The sequence below is a fragment of the Microtus ochrogaster genome, chromosome 7 (genome assembly GCF_000317375.1).
Source record: "Microtus ochrogaster isolate Prairie Vole_2 chromosome 7, MicOch1.0, whole genome shotgun sequence".
NCBI classification, from domain to species: Eukaryota; Metazoa; Chordata; class Mammalia; order Rodentia; family Cricetidae; genus Microtus; species Microtus ochrogaster.
Window position 1 is genome coordinate 2,913,817 of NC_022014.1, and position 21,229 is coordinate 2,935,045.

A 21,229-nucleotide genomic window follows, 5' to 3' on the forward strand; every position below is an offset into this window, starting at 1 on the left:
TCATAGGAGTGTGAGCAGACATGGATGGTGCCTGTTATCCCAATCCCTACTCTGGTGACCAAGGGCACAGTCCTCAGGGCTCAGGCCTGCCTCACGTGATCCCTGCTGTGGTCTCAGCACTGGGCTCTGCTGGGGACTATAAGCAACCAACTACAGGCAAGGCTAACAGTAACAGGTATCTCCAAGTTCCAAGGGCAGCTTGGTTCAGAGTTCTAGATCTAGAAGTTTCTGAGTCTTTTGTTGGGTAAACATGGGAAAAGTGAAACTTCCCTTTAATAGGAAGTGAACCAAAACCCCACTGGAGCTGCCAGGTGCCTAGAGGCAGGAATGCTGAAGGAATGACTTAAACCGCAAATGTGATCTTTCTTCTAAGTACAGAACTGAGGCAAGCCAGAGCTGCATATTGTGGGCCACAGCGGCTGGACTCTGGACTCCACGTCCCACTGCGCTGCTTATACATGACAGTGCAGAATTTAACAACAATATAAACAAAAAACCAAAAAGCTGCCTTTCCGGTGGCTCCTCCCAGCAGCAGGACCGCAGGCTATCAGGCATCATTCTCCACCTCTTCCATCACCTCTTCATACACATCCTTGTGATCCTCCATGCTGTTGTGGCGGACCCGCTCAGGGATGATGCGGGATATTGGGAGGCCCAGGCCCTGATGCACGGTGTCTACGGTGCGCTGGTCCACGTAGTATGATATGTTGGCTGATGGCAGCCTTTTCCTCATCTCCTCGAGATACTTATAGGCCTACAACAGAAGGAACAGTGGTGACCTGAAGGCCCATAGATGTGACCACCAGCTATATCTTAGGTTCACATTCATTCATGGTAATAAGGTTTCTTAAACATCAGGTCCCAGCTGCCTACCCTCAGCCAAAGAAAGCATCCTTGCTCCAGGTAAAGAAAGGCCTTCGCTTTGAGGAGCACTCATGGTCTGGGCCTCCCCAGTATTTGTGAGCGGACTGTCGTATGGGAGGCCATCAGATGATTCTCAGTGGCTAATGCTGAGCTGTGGTTCACAGGAACAGCAGTTTTTGAGGGTCCTTTAGTAGCCAGAACACTAGAATTTGGTTTGAGTTCTAGAGCTGCTTTCTCTCGAGTCTGCTTGCCTTGTCTCTGGACACTTGGCAAAGGAGGGCTGGATATCTTTTACCAATTCTGGGCATGTGCTTGGCTGAACTGAAGTTAAGCTGCTAATGGCTTATTGCTCTTTTTGATGAAGTATCTGCTTTAATCTAGTTATTAAGTTGTTTAACCTAGTTATTAGTTAAGTTTGCACAGGGCTGGCTTAGAGAGTGGGGGACTGGGCAGGACAGGCCCAGCTTCCTGTATGGCAGCATATTTAGGCCTCCCTAACCTTGCATGCACATGTTCATCTGCAGGGAGCATCTCACACAAAGGAGAGGTAAGAAGACTTTCATGGCTTCTAGGTCTTATCCTGGGAAGTGCATATTAATTCAAAACATGAACAAAATTACTTGCAGCTTTAAAAATTTTTTAAATGAAGAATAATGATTAAATATTTCTAGTTGCTTTATTTATTTGTTTGTTTGCTTTTTTGAGAGGGTTTCTCTGTGTAGCCCTGGCTGTCCTGGAACTCACTCTGTAGACCAGGCTGGCCTCGAACTCACAAATATCCACCTGCCTCTACCTCCCAAGGGTTGGGACTAAAGGTGTGTGCTACCAGTACCCAGCCTGCTTCTATTTTTTTTTTTTAAGACAGTGTTTGTGTGTCCCCGGCTACCCTGGAACTCTCTTAAGTACACCAGCCTGGTCTAGAATCTGCAGTAATCTTCCTGCTTTTGCCTCCTGAGTGCTAGGACTATAGACCTGTGCCATCACAACTGGCTATATCTTAATATTCTTACGTATGCCAAAATTCAGAATGATTTTATTGGACAGATATACTATATCTGTAAGGGTCATAAATAAGAAACATAAGGCTATATTGCAATGTTTGGCTGGCTTTGATGTCAAATCATAAACCCTAGGGCTAGGAGTCAAATGAACATGAGCCCAAAGGGATGGGAAAATGTTGCCCTAGGTATTTCTTTTTTGTTTTTTGTTTTTCGAGACAGGGTTTGGAGCCTGTCCTGGAACTAGCGTGTGCCACCACCGCCCAGCTGCCCTAGGTATTCAGAGTTGCCTGTCTGTGTCAGATGCTGTAGTGGGCACATGGGAACATAAGGACAAGCTTAGGACATATCCTGGGACCACAGAGGCTAAAGAGAAAGCTTAGTCCAGCAGCAGCAGAATTGAAGAAACAAGCAAAGTCAAGAGCAGACAGGGTTGAGAAGATTTCGGGGTCTAGAAGGGACTTGCAATTTGACACAACTGGGTCCAGTTTAGAAGACACTTAAGTCAGGCTTAGAGGTAAAATGACCATGTTTGAGGTGAGACGTTTGGGTGGGCTCAAAATCAGAGTAGTTCTTAAGAGAAGGAAAACATGAACAGCAACAATAGCAGCTATAAAAGGAAGCGGATTTAGCCTCAGTGAATTGAGGGACAATAGATGTAAGCAGCTGGAAATCTGGAAGGAAAGAAAAGGGGAGGAATGGAAACAAATCATGTTTGATATGGAAGATGAAAAACAAAAACCCAACCCAGACAAAAACCAAGCGGAATGATGGAAATACCTGGAACACTTTACAAAAGACAAGTAAATGACAAGTACACAAGATGCTTAGCCTCAGCCACTGTGAAAGCGTCCCAGTCACACAAGGGGGATGACTCATTATCTAGCACATCAGCAGCCACAGGGGTGGCTAACAACGAAAATGGTTGTACAGGTGCTGGCAAAGAGCTAGTCACTTTTACATAGGACATTATCATTTATTAGTAAAGTGAAAGCTGGGTTGGGTATGTAGCTCAGTTGGTGGAGTAGGGTTAATGCAAGAATCCATGGAAGTCTCTTTATTAAGGGGTGAAATGGAAATAACACGAATACAGAATGAGGCGTGCACCGCCTCTACATCCATCCATCCATCCATCCATCCATCCATCCATCCATCCATCCATCCTTAAATAAGGATGACATAAGCTACAGTCATCTTGGGAGAGAACATCAATTGAAAAAATGTCTCCATAACATTAATTTGTAGGGAGTTTGTGGGGCATTTTCTTTTAAAAATACATTTCAAAGACTTATATGTATTTTGTCTGCATATGTATGTATCATGTGTGTGCCCAGTACCTGGGGAAGGCAGATGCTGTTGGATCCCGTGGAACTGGAGTTACCTGGGTCGTGGGAGTTGCAATGAGTTCACTGCAAGAGCAGCTAGTGCTCTAAACCACTGGACTGTCTAGCTTGCCAACCCTGAATTGTCTTGATGAATACTGACAAAGATAGAAGGGCCCAGCCCAATGAATGACAGTGCCATCCCTGAGGAGGTGGTCCTGGGTGGTCTAAGAAAGCAGTGTTCCTCTGTGGCATCTGCTTGGACTCTATCTCCAGGTGCCTGCCCTAACTTCCCTCAGTGATGGACTGTAACCTAGGAGTTGTAAGGCGAAATAGATCTTTCTGCCCTAAGCTGCTTTTGGTCTTGGTGTTTATCAGAGCAATAGAAAGTGCTCTAGAACAGGAGTTTTTCACCTCAAAGGAAACAGTAATAGCCTCTGCCAACAACCAGGCCTGTGCTCTAGAGCAGCAGGACTAAGTAAGCAGGGCCACCTTACCATTTGGTATTCCTCCATCTGTACATGGTGCTCCACCAGGAAGCCATACACGTCCCCAATGCGGATGGTGCTGTCCAGGTCTGGCTCTTCGAGGAGCAGCTCACACTGTCTGATGGACTCTTTGGGGTCCTCTGTGTATGTCCTACACAGACAGACAAGGCAGAAAGGCTTGTGCCCGACCTACAACACTTATTGCATGCCAGAACCTGTCCTGCAGGAGCAGCTTTTGCAATGGCCAGATGGCATTTGTGTGTGTGTGTGTGTGTGTGTGTGTGTGTGTGTGTGTGTGTGTGAAGGTGACTTCCATGAATTATGTTAATTCCTTAATTTGTTCATTTGTAAATCCAATCACTTAACATACATCCATCATCCCCTTTAGTCCTGGGTCCTGTGCTTTGACACTGAGATCTGTTTAGAGGAGACACATGGGAAGGAGGCACAGGGAGAAAGGTATCCCATCTTACACAGGCAGTTAAAACTAGGAAGAGCCTTCCTGCCAGAGGTGCGCATGGACTAACTCTCTGAAATGGTGAGCAAGCCTGCAATTAAGTTCTTTCTTTTATGAGTTGCCTTGGGCATCGGGTCTCCTCACAGCAACAGAAAAATAACCCAGACCACCCCTGATTAGGTCCATGGCTCCCCTTAGACATATCTATTGACTTGAGCTCACTCCTCTTGCCTCAATCTTTTTTCTTAATTTCTGTGGAATAATCTTCCCAAGATGGTGTTGAGATTCTGAGGGAGTTCCCAGAGAGAAGCTCGGGTATAAGAGGCAACAGAGAATCCTATCTAGCTGTTCAAGAATTACCTGAAGAATATCTATTGGAAACACAAACTTGGGCTGGTCTCTCTCTCTCTCTTTTTTATTATATATACAATATTCTGTCTGTGTATATGCCTGCAGGCTAGAAGAGGGCACCAGACCCCATTACAGATGGTTGTGAGCCACCATGTGGTTGCTGGGAATTGAACTCAGGACCTTTGGAAGAACAGGCAATGCTCTTAACCTCTGAGCCATCTCTCCAGCCCCTCGGTCTGGTCTCTTAAAGTCAGCCTAAATTCTTGTGAAGGGAAGTGGAGAATCTTGGGGTACAAACAGAGGGCCTTCCCCTCCTGACCTGTTCCTTTAGAGGACATACCTTCGGGCCTGGATGAACCGCTTCACTAGGGTCATCTTGCTTTGTAGCTGGGCTAGCTTGGTCTCCTGATCCAGCGGGCTCTTGGCCTTGGCTTTGGACAGACACTTATAGGCCTCAGTCAGTGCCCCGTGAGCCTTGTCATAGTTCTGGTATTCATCAATCTCCACCTGTACCAAAGAGACCTTTGAGGACCTAAGGGGCTCTGTGGGGCCCCCTGCAATCCTGCTGGAACCCTGAAGAAGGTCTGTACCTGGGCACAGGCATCATAGAAGCCAGCCAGGAGGTCTAAGGCCCGCCCTTTTGTATAGAAGCTGATGATATTCTTCATGATCTCTGGTTCCTTCCGCCAGTCCAAGGACTGTAGGTAATTGGCTGCCATGATATAGATTTCCTTCTGTCTTGAGACGCCGGCAAAGAACACAATTTTCTCCGTGTCTCCAGATTTGAGCAGTGCTCTCATGGCCTAGGCAGAGAAAGGGCCAGGGCTCAGTTGAGCAGATTTACGTTTTGAAAGTCCCCAGGACAATGCAGTTCAGTTTGCTAATGGGACCTACTGTGAGTCTGGCTCCACCATTACAAGGGCCTTTATGCATCATACTCCCCAGTCCTTCAACATCTTAGCTAGGAAGGCTGCTCCCTGCTCAGGCTATACTCAGAGGTATATGTAGCATCAGGGCCTGTGCCCAAATGCCCAACAAATGGCCCAGCTGAGACTCAGTGGCCCAGAGAGACTCACTTTCAACTTGTTCCCAGCCTGCGTGTATTTCTTGGTGGCCAGGTGATAGTTGCCCTGGCGCATACAGCAGTTCGCAATTTGTTCTAGCAGCTCGCGCCGCGACTCCTCAGACAGGTCCTTGGAGTCCTTGGACACGGTCATCTTCTCTGCCATCTCCTCAGTGATGGTCATGTTCTGTTCCAGGCACAGCTGCAGCGCTTCATGATACTGCAAGATGCCAGAGACAAAGCAGGTTGTAGCAGGGCTGCTGGGCGCCTGCCTAGGTCTCCATCACGTCTGCCACCCCGTCAGAGCAAGCTGCGCCCCTGGCTATGCTGGCGCTGCCTGTGCTGAGCAGGCAGGACTAAAACGACCAAGCTAAGGGACAGACTCAGGCGTGTTACTCTTCCTCATGCTTTTAATAACTCAGAAGAATAACACTTGCTGTAGGGAAAAAACTCCAACACTGTATGTTTCCACCAGAAACCACTTCAAAGTCAGGTGTGGTAGTGCACACCTGTAGCCCTAGTACTTGGAAGATGAGGCAGGAATGTGAGCACCAGGCCAGCTTGAGCTTCATGGTGAGTTCAAGGCCATATCTCCAGGTTATAGAGAGAGATACCATCTCAAAGACAAAACAATCTATGTTGGGCATGGTGTTGTGTGCTTATGATTCTAGCTACTTCAGAGGCTCAGGCAGGAAGATCACTTGAGCCACAGATTTTGAGACCACCTTGAGATAGTCTATCTAGAAAACCAAACAAGCCTCCAAAATACAGGAAATTTATGTTGTGTGAGTTACATTGCTTGCATGTACACACACACACACACACACACACACTAGAACCGACTGCCTGGTTAGAGCTGAAGACGTGGGTGGGTGGTGAGGCCCTCGCAGCAGCAATCCTGGTATACTATGCTGGGTGAACTTTTGGGATCACCCCTGACTTCCAGCCAAGTTGCAGCCATAGCCATCTTGAGACTTTATAATCAAACAGAAATAGCAGAAGCACGCCTCGCCCCTTGGCTCCTGCCATCCCTGTACCTTCTTGGCAGCCAGCAGAAGTTCTACAGCCTTTTCAAACTGCCTGTGCTCAATGCAGAAGTCTGAGCAGCGGGCTAGGAGAGCAGGATCCGACTTCTCATCCAGGTCCTCTGCTATGAGCTGTAGGGCTGCAAACTGCTGGGTGGTGAAGGCTAACTCCAGGGCCTTGGAAAAGTGTCCAGCCTGTGGGCAGTGGTGGAAATTCAGCTGCTGCTTGAGGTCCCAACAATTCCCCCAGCCAGTTTCCCTGGAGCTTCACAAAGGTCTCTGCAGGTCCCCAGCAGAGGCCAAACACTCACCTTGTGATAGAGCATGACAGCCCTGTCCATCTGCTCGCCCTTCTCCTCGTAATACCGGGCTGCCTCAATCATGTCCTCTGGGGAGCTCAACAGGGCCAAGTTCATGAGCTGGTCATCTAAGCCATTCTCCTGCAGGGAGGAAGGTGTGGCTCTGCGGGCAGCTCTGTCCAGCGTACCCAAACCCCGGAGATTCGTGAATGTGGCTGTGTTTGGTATCACCGGCAGATCCGTACCAGTTCAGGGGCATCAGGTTATACTAGGCCAGCCTCTGTACCAGGGTTTTCAGATACCTTTCATTCTATTTTACAGAGCACGGAAAGAATCACCTGAGGTAGGGATAACTCCAGAAACAAGACTGAAGGGGGTACTCATAAAAATACCAGACAGCTTTTGATGAGGTGTGCATTTGCAAGGCTGTAACCCATGTGTCAGCCCACTACTGGCTCGGGAGACTGGACAGAGTGGCAATGTCAGAGGAAGCCCAGAGGGAGGGGACAAGAAGAGTCAGAGGTGAGTAGGAACCCAGCAGCAGGTGTGAGTGCTCACAGCACAGGCCTCTGAACCTTTGTGTTTGAAGCATATCCCTCCCCCCCCCCGCCACAGGGTTTCTCTGTGTAGCCCTTGCTGTTCTGGAACTCACTCTGTAGACTAGGCTGGCCTCAAACTCACAGAGATCCACCTGCATCAGCCTCCCGAGTGCTGGGATTTAAAGGCATGTACCACCAATGCCGGCTGGAGTACTCTTAATAAAACTTTGAAAACAGCAATAGCGTGAGGGAGAGGAGGAAACCCTGTGTGAATGTGTGTTGTTGGCATTGGACATGGCTATGTCAAGGAACCCAATGCCTCAGACCCAGAGACTGGCAAAGCCTTCCCTGGGCCAGGCTCAGGAGAACTGGCAAAGCCTTTCTCAGGTCTGTGTAATGATGTTGACAGTGTGTGCAGAAAGTGCTGGTTGCAACCTCCTCTTCCCAGGTGTTTACAGCCTGAGAATCCCCTTCAGAGACCGCTTACCAAGACCCCTTAATCCCTCCTCCTTGTGCTGCACATAGTAAACACACAGGGCTTTGGTCTGCCAGTAGGTGCTCTCCACAGCGTGAGCGCAGCTCCCCAAGCCCAGCCTGTCTGTATATGTGCCTGTCCTTTCTTCGCTTTGCTGTCACCCCAGTCAGGTTTCCAGGACCAAGCAGTGCAGGATGTGCCTCCTGCTCAGGTGGAACCATACCTTGCACAGGCGGATGGCGTTGTTGAAAGCCTGTGCCCGCGTGTAGAAGTGCACCGCCTGTTTCACCTCATCCTGGCTCTCGTACTGCCGGGCAAGGTGGTAGGATGCAGCCCAGTCCCCAGTCTCGTTGGCTATTTCAGCAGCCTAGAAAGACCAGAGCACCCAGGATCGTCTCTGTCCCCTCACTCCACTCCACAGGATGCACTATCCTATTTTTTTTATTCCTAAAGAATTATTTATTTTATAGACATTGGTGTTTTGTCTGCATGTATGTCTGTGAGGTGCCAGTTTACAGACAGTTGTGAGCTGCTATGTGGGTACTGGGAATTGAACCTGGGTCCTCTGGAAGAACAGCCAGTGTTCTTACCTGCTGAGTCATCTCTCCAGTCCCACCTATTTTTAAAAATGTTTAATTTTTACATGTATGTGCTTGTGCATATAGATGCAGTGCCCGTGGAGGCCAGAAGAAGGCACCACATCCCCGGATGTTAGCGGGTGACTGTGAGTTGCCCCACATGAATGCCAGGAACTCAACTCTGGAAAAGCAGCAAGCACTCTTAACTGCTGAGTCATCTCTCCATTCCCAACCTTTCTTTCATTTTTAAATTAAAATTGTACACACACACATGCAAACACACACACACACACACACACACACACACACACACACACACACACGCACACAGGGGTCCAGCTGAGGGCCCCATGCATACAGACATGTGCTCTACCTCCTCGCCCACTCTCACCTTCTGAATGTTGCCTTGGAAGCAATGGATCCGGACCAGGGAGAAGTAGTCTTGTGCCAGCTCGTAGTAGCGCAAGGCAGTGTCCATCTCGGCCTGGCTCTCAAGGTACTGGGCCCACCACCTCCACAGGGTCCTGTGTGACAACCCTTGGAGCTCAAGGTCTCACTCCCACCGGAACTGACACCCTGTACCATCACCGCCCACAGTGGATGCATGAAACTGAAAGGGACAGATCTGGAGCTGTTCCAAGACCAGCCCTTGGATCAGGTGGACTCACTCCCCCGCTCTGACATGGGACGTGCACACCTGGGAGGTCTTGTCCCGTGGGGACACTTACTTGTCCTTCATCCTGTTGATGTAGAGCTCCAGTGATTGTAGATCTTCTGACAGCATCCTGGGTACCTCAAATCGGTGGGTGTCGGACTTCTCATAGCTGTGGAAGAAGGAGCTGTTCCACTTTGCTTCACGACCAGGGGCCATATCAGAGTGTCTGATAACAGCTGGCCTGCAGCCCTGCGCTCTGTGCATTCTTGTATGTTTTGTGCTATGTGGACCAGAGTGTTAGCCATACCTCAGAGCTATCATGCAAATTCCATATCATGGATGCAACTCTAAGCACAGCTCACCCCACTTTTGGAATGGGCTTCCCTGTAGCTGTATCCCTGTGGCACATTCTTCCTCGGGGATCCCTAAGTTTGGTATGTACCACACTGACTGACACACAGAGGGTTAAACATTCTGTCTCACCACCACAGAACCCAAGCTCCTGGTCAGCTCCTATGGAGGATCACACTGGTTGCCCTGGGACAGGTCTCCATTTCAGAACTGTCAGGGCCCATCCCTGCCCACACCCCACTCACTAACTGAGGGCCAGGCCACAGTCTGCACTGGCTTCCAGGTGCTTGGCATAGTTGTAGTAAGTGGTGCGCAAGTGGACACGGTCGTGGAGCTCAGCCACCTCCACTGCTCTCTGCCACTGATCTGAGGCCTGGTAGAGCTTGTTCAGGAGGTCATAGCGCTTGCACTTCTTGTAGAGTTGTTCAGCCTCCTCCTGGGGATAAAGAGAGACGTAGCCTCAGTTACGGTGCTGCTGTTTTAGAAAGACCACCTGAGGAGAAAGGACAATGGGCACGAGGGGCTGTCGTGGTGTCACTTTGCTGTGAAGGTCATTTCACAGTCGCCACAAGCTCATGACCATGCACCGCATGCCTTGAGATGCACATGCACACCACGCCGGGCCTGGCAGTCAAGAAAGGCAACATGTGTCCACGTGACTTTCCAGTCTCCACTGAGACCTGTACATTGCCAGGGGAATTTTAACCTTGCTCCAGCCCAGCCATACTCTAGGGGGTCCTGCATCACTCCTGTGATCCCCTACAAATAGGGAAGTCTTCTGGGGTGCTCCTGCCACGTAGCATATGTGTGGGTGGGATGCCTGCCTCCACAATTCCCTGCTCAGAGGTCTGCCTCTTGGATGCATGAGTCCACTAAGTCATCTGACTGTGGGAATGTGTCAGTATCTTTTAAGGCAGGAGGAGGTAGCCCCAGACCGGAGGCCTTAGGAAACCAACCTGATAGCATAGGCTATTTTGAGGGATTTCTGTTGTAGGTGGACGTCTGCCAGGAACACCCGCTGTCTCCCTCCTGCAGACCCCAGGCCTCAAGAGACCAGCAGCCAGACTGCGTGTCCGCTTGCCAGCTCCACTTCACCTCCTTGGTCCTGTGTTACTAGACTTTAGCTGAAGAAGGTCTCTACTTAGCGGCCTCTGCCCCTTTTACTGCAGGCTCAGCATGGCGATGTGACAGGATTGACCACCTTCCTCTCTGCCCCCGTGTCTGTCTGTCTGAGACTGGGACCACTCACCAGCATGCCCAGCTGTATGGCCAGCATGGCCACTCTGGCTTCCAGTTCTGGCTCCCGCTCAGCTTCCCGTAGTGCTCGGGCCCCACGGGCATGGCCCATGTTCCCTAAGCACACCTTAGCGACATCCAGCCTCTGAGTCTTCACACACATGCGTGCCATGTTCTCCCAGACAGTCTCACTGTAGAGAGAAGATAGGAAGCCCTGTCAGCTTCCAACCCAGAGCTCAGGAACCCCCTGCCCCTTCTCAGCATCTGAGAGTGCACAGAACCAGCAAGCAGAGGGTCCTACATGACACTGTATACAGCCAATACAGTAGGACTGCAGAACAGGACCCCTACATGACACTGTGTACAGCCAACACAGTAGGACTGCAGAAAAGGACCCCTATATGACACCGTGTATGGCCAGCACAGTAGGACTGCAGAATTGAACCCCTACATGCAGAATAGGCAGTGCATGCAGGAAGGAAAGAACTATCCTGAGTCTCCCTTGCATGTCTTAACATAGCATCTCTGATCTTGAAGGCCTTTGGCAATGACAAAGGGGACAGATGATCTTCTATAACTATGCTGTGTTACTCTGTCTGCTCAGCAGACAATGGCTTTTCCTAACTGTGAGTCAGGTCAAAGACAGACCTTCTTGCTCACAACTGAGTAACAGACTCCATGTAGCTTTCCTATACTACTTCCAGCACTGGAGATCCTACAGGAAGAAGGGTCATGACAGCCTTACCTCACCTCTCCCAGGCAGAACTCAGTGTTTGGAAAGGTGGCGTGGAGGCGGACCACAACCCCAACTCAATCAAGGGGCCTGGAGCAGGGCCAGCCTAGACAGTGGACCCTTCCTTGTCCCCCATTTTGAGGTAGTCCAGTGTGATCCTGGACCTCCTTAGAGAGGATACAGGATCCTCTTGTAAACACTCAGTTTGGAACAAACACTGAACAGAGAGGTGGAAAGGGAACCAGTGTGTTCTTCGCACAGTCCCCCCTCTGCTTAGGCCAACTAGAAATAGGTTCTTCCTATTCTAAGACCACAGCAGTGCTACATGCACAGGTATGCACATACACATGTAGTTAACCTGTCTTGCCCGCCCGACACCACACACACACACACACACACGAGGCACCAGGGATGTGCAGACAGGAGCATCTGTGTAAAAGCATTTACCCCAGGCCTTCTCATCACATTCTAGGGGCTCCCCCCAGGTGAAGCCTGGTTCCAGGAAGTGGGGTAGATCTATTCTTTTGCAGCCTCACAAACTTAGCAGAACTAAGAGCTTGAAAGGCAGCTGCCCACATGAGGCTGGCTGCTGATCTGGGGAGTGGGGCCCGATACACCATTGTACTGAACATTTTCTTAACGATTTGTTCACAAAGAAGGATGGGTAAGAGGACTCTTGAGCTGTTGGGCCAAGTCCTACTATGGGCAGCTAGATGATCCACGGATCACCCAAGTCTTAGATTCCTTGATTTGAACAGACGTGGAGGGAAAACACCTACTAAGTCAGCTCAGGCACTGGCTGGGGTGTGGTGGCCGCTCCTGTGCCTGTGGTTGAAAATTTACACATCCAGGTGTCTTTCCTTCAGGTCAGCATGTTCTGCCCATATGTCATTCTGACCTGCCTGGGTCCTGCTAGAACTCTGACTGACTCCATAGACCTAGGTATCAAGTAACAGGAGGACAGGCGTGTCTGCATTTTAGCAGGGACATACCGGGTGACTACCGCTTGTAGGGAAGTGAGGCCTGACCAGAGTTACATGGCAGCAACGTGGGCTCAAGGTGCTGTTCTGGGGAAGAGGGAAGGACGTATGCCTAAATCCCAGCCCGAACCCCGCCAGCTGTGGGAGGCTCCTGGGCTTCTCACACTCTGGTCTGCAGTCCCCAAAACACACAGTTGTTCTAGACAAGGTGACTCGTGAGCCAGGCTGGGGACCTCTAAGAGGTGCCAGCCACAGGCAGCCCCTGGCTGAGATGTTTCTCCAGCAGGTGGACTCACTGCCCTTGTGCTTTTGGCTTTGGAAATCAAACGACTCATGGTCGCTCGGAGGCAGCATGTGTGGCCAAACCTGCTCAGTGCCACATGGCCCCAGCCAGGGCAGCTTCCCAACAGGAACCGCTATGACAGGACACACATCCCTGTCAGAGGCCGGTTATCTGGGCCCTCAAGCAGTAAGTCCCACTCTGAGTTTAAACTCCCTACTACCCTTTGGTGTGGGTCTCTCAAAGGGAGCGCTGGGCCTCATGTCGAATCCTGTGGGATACCTGCCAACTCTCAGGGTTCTTTAAGTCAAAACTGTTCCTAGAAATGTCATCCAGTGAGAAGTCTGGAATCCCAAAGAATATGCTTGGTTCTCCTGACGCAACTCCAGTGAGCTACACAGAACTTTCAGGATGGACAGGGTCTGCCAGTGTCCTCCTGAGCTTGCTGGGCTAGCTGGGTGCGTGAGGCATGGGAGCTGTCTACAGCACGATGGTAGCTAGACAAGAGGCCCTTTAAAGAATCATCCTGTTCCTACTAGTTTATATAATTACATGCTTAAAAAAATGTTTGCAAAGTGCCTTTAATTCCAGTATGCAGGAGGCAGAGGCAGGAGAATCTCCATGAGTTTGAGGCCAGCCCGGTCTACAGAGTGAGTTTCAGTACAGTCAGGGTTACATGGTGAGACTCTGTCTTAAGAATATGAAACCAAAATAACAGTTTACTCTCACTGCCTCCTGAGGCCTGGGTGTGGAGGCTAGATGGATGGGAGGACATGGCCTTTTGGTGGCCTCTGCTTCCCCGGGTAGCCCCCCTTCTGTACTGTCTAGAAAGCAACAGCTGTGTCCATATCCAGTGTTGGGAAGATAACTAAGAGCAGTACCTGGCCTGTAGGCAAAGCTGGCTGGTGTGTGCCCTGGGCTTTCTCTTTTCCCACCAGGAGGGTCTGCTCCAGGCCAGTGTCTGGCCTTCTGTGGAGTGTGAGACAGGTAGGAGGCTTGTCTTGGGGCTGCTGTGCTTCCTTGGCCCTGTACGTGACAAAGGTCTTTTCCCCTCACCGAGATGTCTGGCTATTTTCACAGGGGCCTCTGCCCGAGGATGAATCAAGTAGGGGATCTGAAGAGCTTGTGCTGGAGGAACAGCCCCCAGCCAGACAGGGAGAACTGGGGGGAGAGTCCCCGCTGTGCCCCTAATAGGGAAGACCAGGCCTCAGCTTCTGCAAGAGCCTAGGCCCGAAAAATGGCTGCCAGCCTTTTCCACAAATGCACACTGCACGTTCCGTGGCTGTCTCCAGACCAGGACCATCTCACCTCCCACAGGATTCCTGACATTCTCTGCACACGACCCCGGCAACTTCGCTCTCCAAGGATGCGGCAGCTCCGACGCCCGCGCAGAGTTCTGGGATTTGTGCATCTGGCATAAATTCCAAGAAGTAAACACCCTCCCGGCCCTGTCCAAGTCTTGAGAATTTCCTGTTGTCTGAGTTACTCTGTGGAAAGGGATCACATCTGTACCTCATCAGCTTATAGGCATCTAGATGAGAAGCAGATGCTGTCACAGAGGGGGCTCTGCCACGGGCCTAGTTTCTAGGAGGACCTATGGTCGGCTGGACCTGTCCTGAGTGAGCGACTAGGGGACCAGCAGGCTGATCTACACTTAGGATGTTCCTTGCTCGTCTAAGTGTGTGTGTGTGTGTGTGCGCGTGCATGGTGGCAGTGTGGTGAGTGGGGGTAGAGGATCACATAGCTACAGTAACAATTCTCCAGCTTGGCTTGCGGTCCTTTGGGGGAGATTTCCTACCAGTCACACAGGACCCTAAAATCCTCTAAGGACAGCATCATGTCTCAAGACAGGACCCCCCTCCTGATGCCTTATCTCCCCCGCCTACCCTCCCACACAGATAGCCCGAGTGCACAGTCATATGGCGGCACGGCAGAAGCTCCTGCAAGGCTTTGGCTTCCTCCTAACCCAGCTCAGGAAAGGAAAAACAAAACCAGGACAAGGGCCCCATCTGAGATGATCATGCGTGTCCTTGTAGTCTTCAGTTCCAGCTACAGAAGGTTGAGGCAGAAGGACAGGTCAGCTTGGAGTTAGAGAATCATTACAACAGTTCCCTGGGTTTGAAACTACATGTTTGATTCCCTCTGAAAATTAGCTGTGTAACAACTACCTGAAGATAACTGGCTTAATTAAGGAGGGAAATAGATTTTCTCTGAATGGAAACTTGGGGACATCTCCATTTCAAATATACTTGCTCTGTTTCATGTTTGGGAATGTTGTGTTGGAGATGCTGCACCCTAATTCTGCCTCTGGGGGGAGGCACATGCGGGAAAATGGCAGTTGTCCTACGTAAGTGTCTTCTGAGTCAGGGCATGAGCTGAGGGCAGACAGCACCTACACCTCTTGTCAAGTTCCTTGTGCTTAGAACGTAACCTAGAGGTCGGGCAGTGGCGGCGCACGTGTTTAATCCTAGCACTCGGGAGGCAGAGGCAGACGGATCTCTGTGAGCTCGAGGACAGTCTGGTCTACAGAGAGAGTTCCAGGGCAACTAGATCTACACAGAAACCCTGCCTCAAAGAAAGGGGGCAGGGGAAGAAGGGAGAGAGAGAGGAGGGAGGGAGGGAGGGAGAGAGAGAGAGAGAGAGAGAGAGAGAGAGAGAGAGAGAGAGAGAGAGGAAAGAGGGAGGGAGGGAACATAACCCACAGAGAGGCTGGACCCAGAGACCTAGAATGAAAAGTAAATTTCCTTCAGGCTCAGGCCAATGAGAATGGAAAATATAAATAAGTCATATCGATACTGGTTTCAAACTTCAGGGGTAAACTCGTAAAATCCCTCAGAGAATTGACAAGACATTCTCAGGACCGGTGATGGGAATGCAAGCTGATGGAGGGCCAGGGGCCCGACTATACACACGAACATATGGCTGACGGAAGCAGCAGTACTAGGAAGTAGGGCGCCCAACATGTCGGTGCATGAAGACAGGAAAAGGCTTTATGTTTCCACCTGGGGCATTCTGTGTCCAGATTCTGTCCCAGGTACCTGTGCTAGAGGGTGGGTTGGGCAGCCGACAGCACCTCTATTCCTGAGATCTTTTAGGCAGCGCTAGAATCCTGGAGGTGGATCCCTGTTATGGGAGGGTCAGGGTCTCTGGGGGTGAGGCACAGAGTCTCACACCTGATTGCTTTTATTCACCAGATCTGGGTTATGAGGGGAGCAAATGATACTTGTCTTGCTCCTGTCCAGCCTCAGGGGAACAATCACCATGTTAGAAAGCAAACCTGGCTGGTCAGAAACCACATTAGCTACCCCAGCCTGCACAGCGCTCCAAATCCCCAGAACTCCACCTCTTCTGGTCACCACAACAACACAGCCAGAGGCTCCTCAAGTAGGGCCCCTCCCCATCAGGTCTCAACACGCTCGCTCCCATGAGGTGTACGGGTCTCTGCTAGCAGACGACGGTCTATCTCAGGTGCATCATCACCTGCTTTGCCATCTCAGAACCTGATCCCCATCCAAAAGGTAGAGCCCCAGCTGGGTGGTAGTGGTGCATGCCTTTAATCTCAGCAGGAGGCAGAGGCAGGTGAATCTCTGTGAGTTTGAGGCCAGCCTGGTCTACAGAGTGATTTCCAGGACAGCCAAGGCTGCACAGAGGAAGCCTGTCTAGAAAAACCAAGAATAAAAAAAACAAACCCCGGAAAGGGGAGGCTGTAGAGCAGTGGTCTCAACCTTCCTAATGTGGCAACCTTTAATACAGTTTCCTCATGTTGTGCTGACCCCAACCATAAGATTATTTTGTTGCTACTTCATAACTGTAACTTTGCTACTGTCAGGAATTGTACTATAAGTATCTGTGTTTTCCAATGGTCTTAGGTGACCCCGTGAAAGGGTCATTAGACCTCCTCAAAGGGGCTGTAACCCATGGTTAACCATGCCATATACTCTAGGAACTTGTAGCATGTACCATGCAGGGGGCAATGGATGGATGGACAGTTGGACACCCAGTCCTTAGGATTCTGCCTGCCTGTGATACCCCTAGCATCAGCTGATCCTGGACCTAGCACAGCTACCTCGGTTTGACGGCAGCAGGTAAGAGTGTCCTGACTGGCATCCCTGACTACTCCTATGGGACAGGAAGGTGGGAGGGGCAGCCAGGGGGTGGGCTGGAGCAGGCCGTTCCCATCAGGAAGCACATCCTGTTAGTGTCTGGCAGAGCTGCTATTTGTTGCAGTTGGCTACGCCCTCCTGCTCACCAAAAACAGCCTCAAAAACAACCATTTCCTCTCTGCTGAGAGACAGGGAAACTGGAGCTCACACACACGCGCATACACACATTTCCTTGCAGCAGGAATTCTGCTTTCCAGGAGCTGCCACTTGTGGCAGAGGTACCAAGACGGGCTAGGCAGCAGAGAGGCCAAACCCACGCTGCTTCCACAACCCTGCTCCTCTCGTCGGGCTGTCTCCAGCAGGCAATTCTAAGGAGTGTGACCCAGCTGATTCCCACACTGTGCGTGCATCCTGAGTTACTTTGTTTTCCGTTGCTGTAGGCAAGAGGCACTGTGGACACAGCCTCCCTGGCCACTGTTTTAAAGAAGACGGCCCACTTACAACTCTGGATTCTCGCTGGTGTGGCCGGGGCCCCAGATTTCTCCCTGGAATGGGTCTTGGGGAAGCCAGCTTCAGCACAGGCTCGTCCCTGCTCCAGGTTCAAGAGGGAGGATAAGGCAGGGCTGTGAGCAGCTCACTTGGACCTGTCCCATGGGCTTCTCCCCATACCGTCTACATCCTCACGCGCCTGGCTGGAGCTGCTGCATAGCTTCCCAAGGATGGGTGGTGATGTCCTCTAGCTACCCCTAGCAGCAGCTCGGCTTTCTCTGGATGCACAGCAGCTGACCGGGACTTGGGACTTTCTCCGAGATAGACAGTATTGGCAGTCAGATATGACTGTGCAGAAACTTGTGGCCACAGCTGTGCTGGTGGCCCTTGTCTCCCTCATTCTCAACAATGCAGCAGCCTTTACCCCCAACTGGGTGTACCAGACGCTGGAGGATGGACGCAAGCGAAGCGTGGGGCTGTGGAAGTCCTGCTGGCTGGTGGACAGGGGTAAGGGAGGCACCAGCCCTGGGGCCCGAACCGGACAGGTGGACACACATGACTGCGAGGAGCTGGGATGGGGCTCGGAGTCAGCAGGTTTCCAGGAGTCTCGAGGCACCGTCAAACGTAAGTCTTCTTGTTTTTCTGTCACCTTCAGGTAGTTAGGTGAAGGGAGGTTGTGCTCATGATAGTGGCCTTGTGCCACCCTGAAAAGCAATGCTATGTAGCTTCCCTGATGGGCCTAGGCTTGCCTCTGGCTTCTCTCAGGGGATTCGCTTCATGTGGCTGGAGGCTCCTTCTCTGCCATTACATGTGGCTGACGAAGGAAAGATGGGGGTACTAATCAAACCCAGATGCTGTTCCTCGGTTAAAAAGAAGTGTTACTAAGGAGTAAATGAGAAGCATAAGAACGTGTGAATGAGTTCTGTCTTTACTCCTGAGGTATTCAGGGTCTTCAGGACAGTGAATCAGACTCTGGCTGGGATGTCTAAGAGGCGAGAGGAAGCACATGGTAGCAGAGCAGAGTTACCTCCCCCACCCCAATGGTGGCCTTCTCCTCTTCCAGCTCTCTTCTTCTACCCTGGGGTGAGGAACTTCACTTAAAATAGCACTCAGGTATGAGAGCACAAGCATAAATATGAAGATACTACCTAAAGAAAGCATGTCTGTTTACACGCAAGTTCTCTCCAGATGACAATCCCTAGAGTGGCAAGGGGTCTGGCTTACAAGTACCCGATCTCTATGACAAACTGCTAGGAAGGCTGCAGGTCAGACAGCTCTGTCAGAAGCAACACTGACCTTGAGAAAGCATGAGACTTAGGTGTGCATCCCTCAATGTTGTCAGGGAACTTTCTGGAAAGCCTGAGTGATACGCTCAGGGCCGTTGCCTCAAGCCTGTTCCACCATCGGGTTCACAGGCCAGACCGGGAACAGCACCCCATCTCACTGACCGAGTACAATGGGAGTAGGTCAGCATCTTCCTTGGGGTTTTGACAGGCAGGCACTCTTTTACTGAGAAAAAGATCAAAACATATAAAAACACTCTCAGAATCTAGGTGTCTCATGGGAGGCCAAACAGCCAAACTTGGGTCTCTGTGTGATGTGTCTGTCAGTAGAGAGCTCTAGCTCTCTCTCTGTGGCCATTTTGGCCAGGCAGGAAAGCTAGTTACCTTGAAGGCTCCACCAAGCTTCTAATATGGGTGCGGCTTTGTCCACATCTTCTGGGGTGGGGCCAGGTGTAGGCTAAGGTCTTACTAGGCTCTGAGAATAGCCAGTTCCACTCTGGACTGTAAAGACTCTCAACAGTCCAGCTGTCCTTGTGATGTGTGTATAGTACTGCTTCTCTTTCCTGCCTGTGTGTGCCGCCAGCAGGTGCGTTCCAGGAGCATCTTGTGTAGATGTCCTGTTCTTTCCACTCTTCTCCTTCTGAGGCCTGTTACCTCAGAACACACAGGCCTCTATGACCTCCTCCCTGCCCATGTCTATGTGACGGCATGACAGTTACAGCTACTCCTGCCCTGAGGACCTGTGTCTTCTTACGGTTCTCTGCCTATGTAAGCCTGATGTTCACCCATGTGAGTCTCTCGCCTACCTGATGAGCTTCTTAGACAATTTAAAAACACTTTCCTAAGCTGGGCTGGCGATGGATGACTGTAATCCTAACACTCAGGCACCGAGCCAGGCTAGCCTGGGCTATATAGTGAGACCCTGTCTCAAAAAGAGAAAAACAAACATCTTTTGCAATTAATATGGCATTTGCAAGTACTTGATCCTCAATGAATCTGAGTAGCAACTATTGTTCAAACAACAGAGAGACATTTAAAAGCTTCTTGATATTAAGTTGCAGGATGAAAATTTTGGAAAACAGGCTAAATGTATAATTCTGGTTGCTAACACAGTTGAACACACATTGAGACTGAAACGCAATAGGAACAAAGCAGCCATCAGTCAGCATTTCCTGAGGGGAAGCTGGTCCCTAACCCCCTGGCTGGGGACAGGGCTGTTTGGCTTAGTGCCCAGGGGCTCGGAGGTAGAGATGATGATGTTGGTCTCTTCCCTTTCATCTTCTCTCCATGAACTTTGCTCCCCACTTGTGCCAACCACTCTAAGTGAGCTCATACACTGTTCTTCGTGGACAGAGACAATAGGAATCGCATGGCCAGTGATGCCTGTTGCGCCCACCTGTGGATCTGTATCACCAGCTTGAAGATGACCTGCTACCATCTAAAATCAGATCCGTGACCAGCCTTGAGACTCTCATGCAAAACCCCACCACATGACCCAAGTGATTCTAGAAATCAACTCTCTGGGGAGGGGCAGCTGCTCTAATTCGGCCATCTAACATACTTCGTGCCTGAGCAATGAACTTTTAAACCTCCAATGCACTATGGGCATATCAGTTGGTGTCACAAGGCTGACTAGGTGCTCGCAATTTTATTATGAGAAACAGCCTAGGGCACTGGGGCAAAAGTACAGGCCAGGCCACTATTAGAATTTTCACTGTCACTGATGGGGCCATCTGGCAGGGCTACCTCCTGCTAGCTCTGTGCCATGAGTTCTTGCTTGTAGAACACATGGAGTTGGGATCACTCAGTGCTTTTTGACTGCAAACAACCAAGGGACCATCTGGGCCATCCCAAGACATTCTCAACTCTGGTCTAAGGGCTCTGTGCTTCCAGAAGGCTTGAGAGCACTGAAAGGAAACATGGTTCATCCAGGTCAGGCTCAGGCCTCCACACCTTTCCCATGTCATACTGGGGCCTCTCCAAGAGAGTCATGGGGATTTTTTTTTTTGCCAGTTAGCCATTCTGTTATGTGGTACCCAGGGTCTTATTGCTGCCCTCAGCTCCTGCTTCTAGGTAGCCCCTGAGCACTGCCACACCCCCTTGTGCCATGGTGGACGTCAGATATTGCTGCCTAGACAGGCTGGCTAGCTGGCCACGTAGCCTGACAGACTGTTTGGCATATTTATGCCATGTTCTCACTGAGGCATCTTGAGCTGTGCAAACAGGCAGTACAGCAGACGGTGGGCCTTCTGGGTGGGAGGCAGCAGGGACAATGACAGTGCTCAGCACTCTGTGATTCACGGGATCTCAGGCGCAGCGAGTGAATGACTCTGCGAGTCTGTCATGGAATATGGCGGAACTCTAGCTGCCAGGAAGGGAGGGCGAGGAAGACAACAGAAAGGGGAGCAGAGGGTAGGACAGACCAGCAGTCAGTCTGCACTCTCTTCCTGGCCCCGTGAGTCACTGCACGGGTTACCATTCCCTCCTTGCACCGATTACACATACCCTCCCTGCACGGGTCACCATCCCCTCCCTGCACGGGTCACCATCCCCTCACTGCACTGGTCACCATACCCTCACCCTCACTGCACGGGTCACCATCCCCTCACTGCACGGGTCACCATCCCCTCACTGCACGGGTCACCATCCCCTCACTGCAC

At 50.8% G+C, this 21,229-nt stretch overlaps 2 protein-coding genes across 4 annotated transcripts in view; one reads left to right on the forward strand and one right to left on the reverse strand.

Moving 5' to 3' along the window:
• Positions 1-190: 190 nt before the first annotated feature.
• Ift140 (intraflagellar transport 140) overlaps positions 191-21,229 on the reverse strand; it is an 89,111-nt gene continuing 68,072 nt past the window's right edge. For all 3 annotated transcript variants that reach the window (XM_026780995.1, XM_005349117.3, XM_026780994.1), the window contains 12 exons: positions 10,715-10,892; positions 9,711-9,901; positions 9,188-9,283; positions 8,851-8,983; positions 8,105-8,248; positions 6,880-7,008; positions 6,581-6,763; positions 5,557-5,763; positions 5,071-5,283; positions 4,821-4,987; positions 3,682-3,823; positions 191-754 (listed from right to left, as the gene is read on the reverse strand). In XM_026780995.1, coding sequence (XP_026636796.1) covers positions 548-754; positions 3,682-3,823; positions 4,821-4,987; positions 5,071-5,283; positions 5,557-5,763; positions 6,581-6,763; positions 6,880-7,008; positions 8,105-8,248; positions 8,851-8,983; positions 9,188-9,283; positions 9,711-9,901; positions 10,715-10,892 — 1,990 coding nt within the window. In that variant the 3' untranslated portion in view covers positions 191-547. The remainder of the gene's footprint in view (positions 755-3,681; positions 3,824-4,820; positions 4,988-5,070; positions 5,284-5,556; positions 5,764-6,580; positions 6,764-6,879; positions 7,009-8,104; positions 8,249-8,850; positions 8,984-9,187; positions 9,284-9,710; positions 9,902-10,714; positions 10,893-21,229) is intronic.
• Tmem204 (transmembrane protein 204) overlaps positions 16,632-21,229 on the forward strand; it is a 26,191-nt gene continuing 21,593 nt past the window's right edge. The window contains exons 1-2 of the mRNA XM_005349116.2: positions 16,632-16,779; positions 17,238-17,910. Of these exons, the coding sequence (XP_005349173.1) occupies positions 17,631-17,910 (280 nt within the window). The 5' untranslated portion in view covers positions 16,632-16,779; positions 17,238-17,630. The remainder of the gene's footprint in view (positions 16,780-17,237; positions 17,911-21,229) is intronic.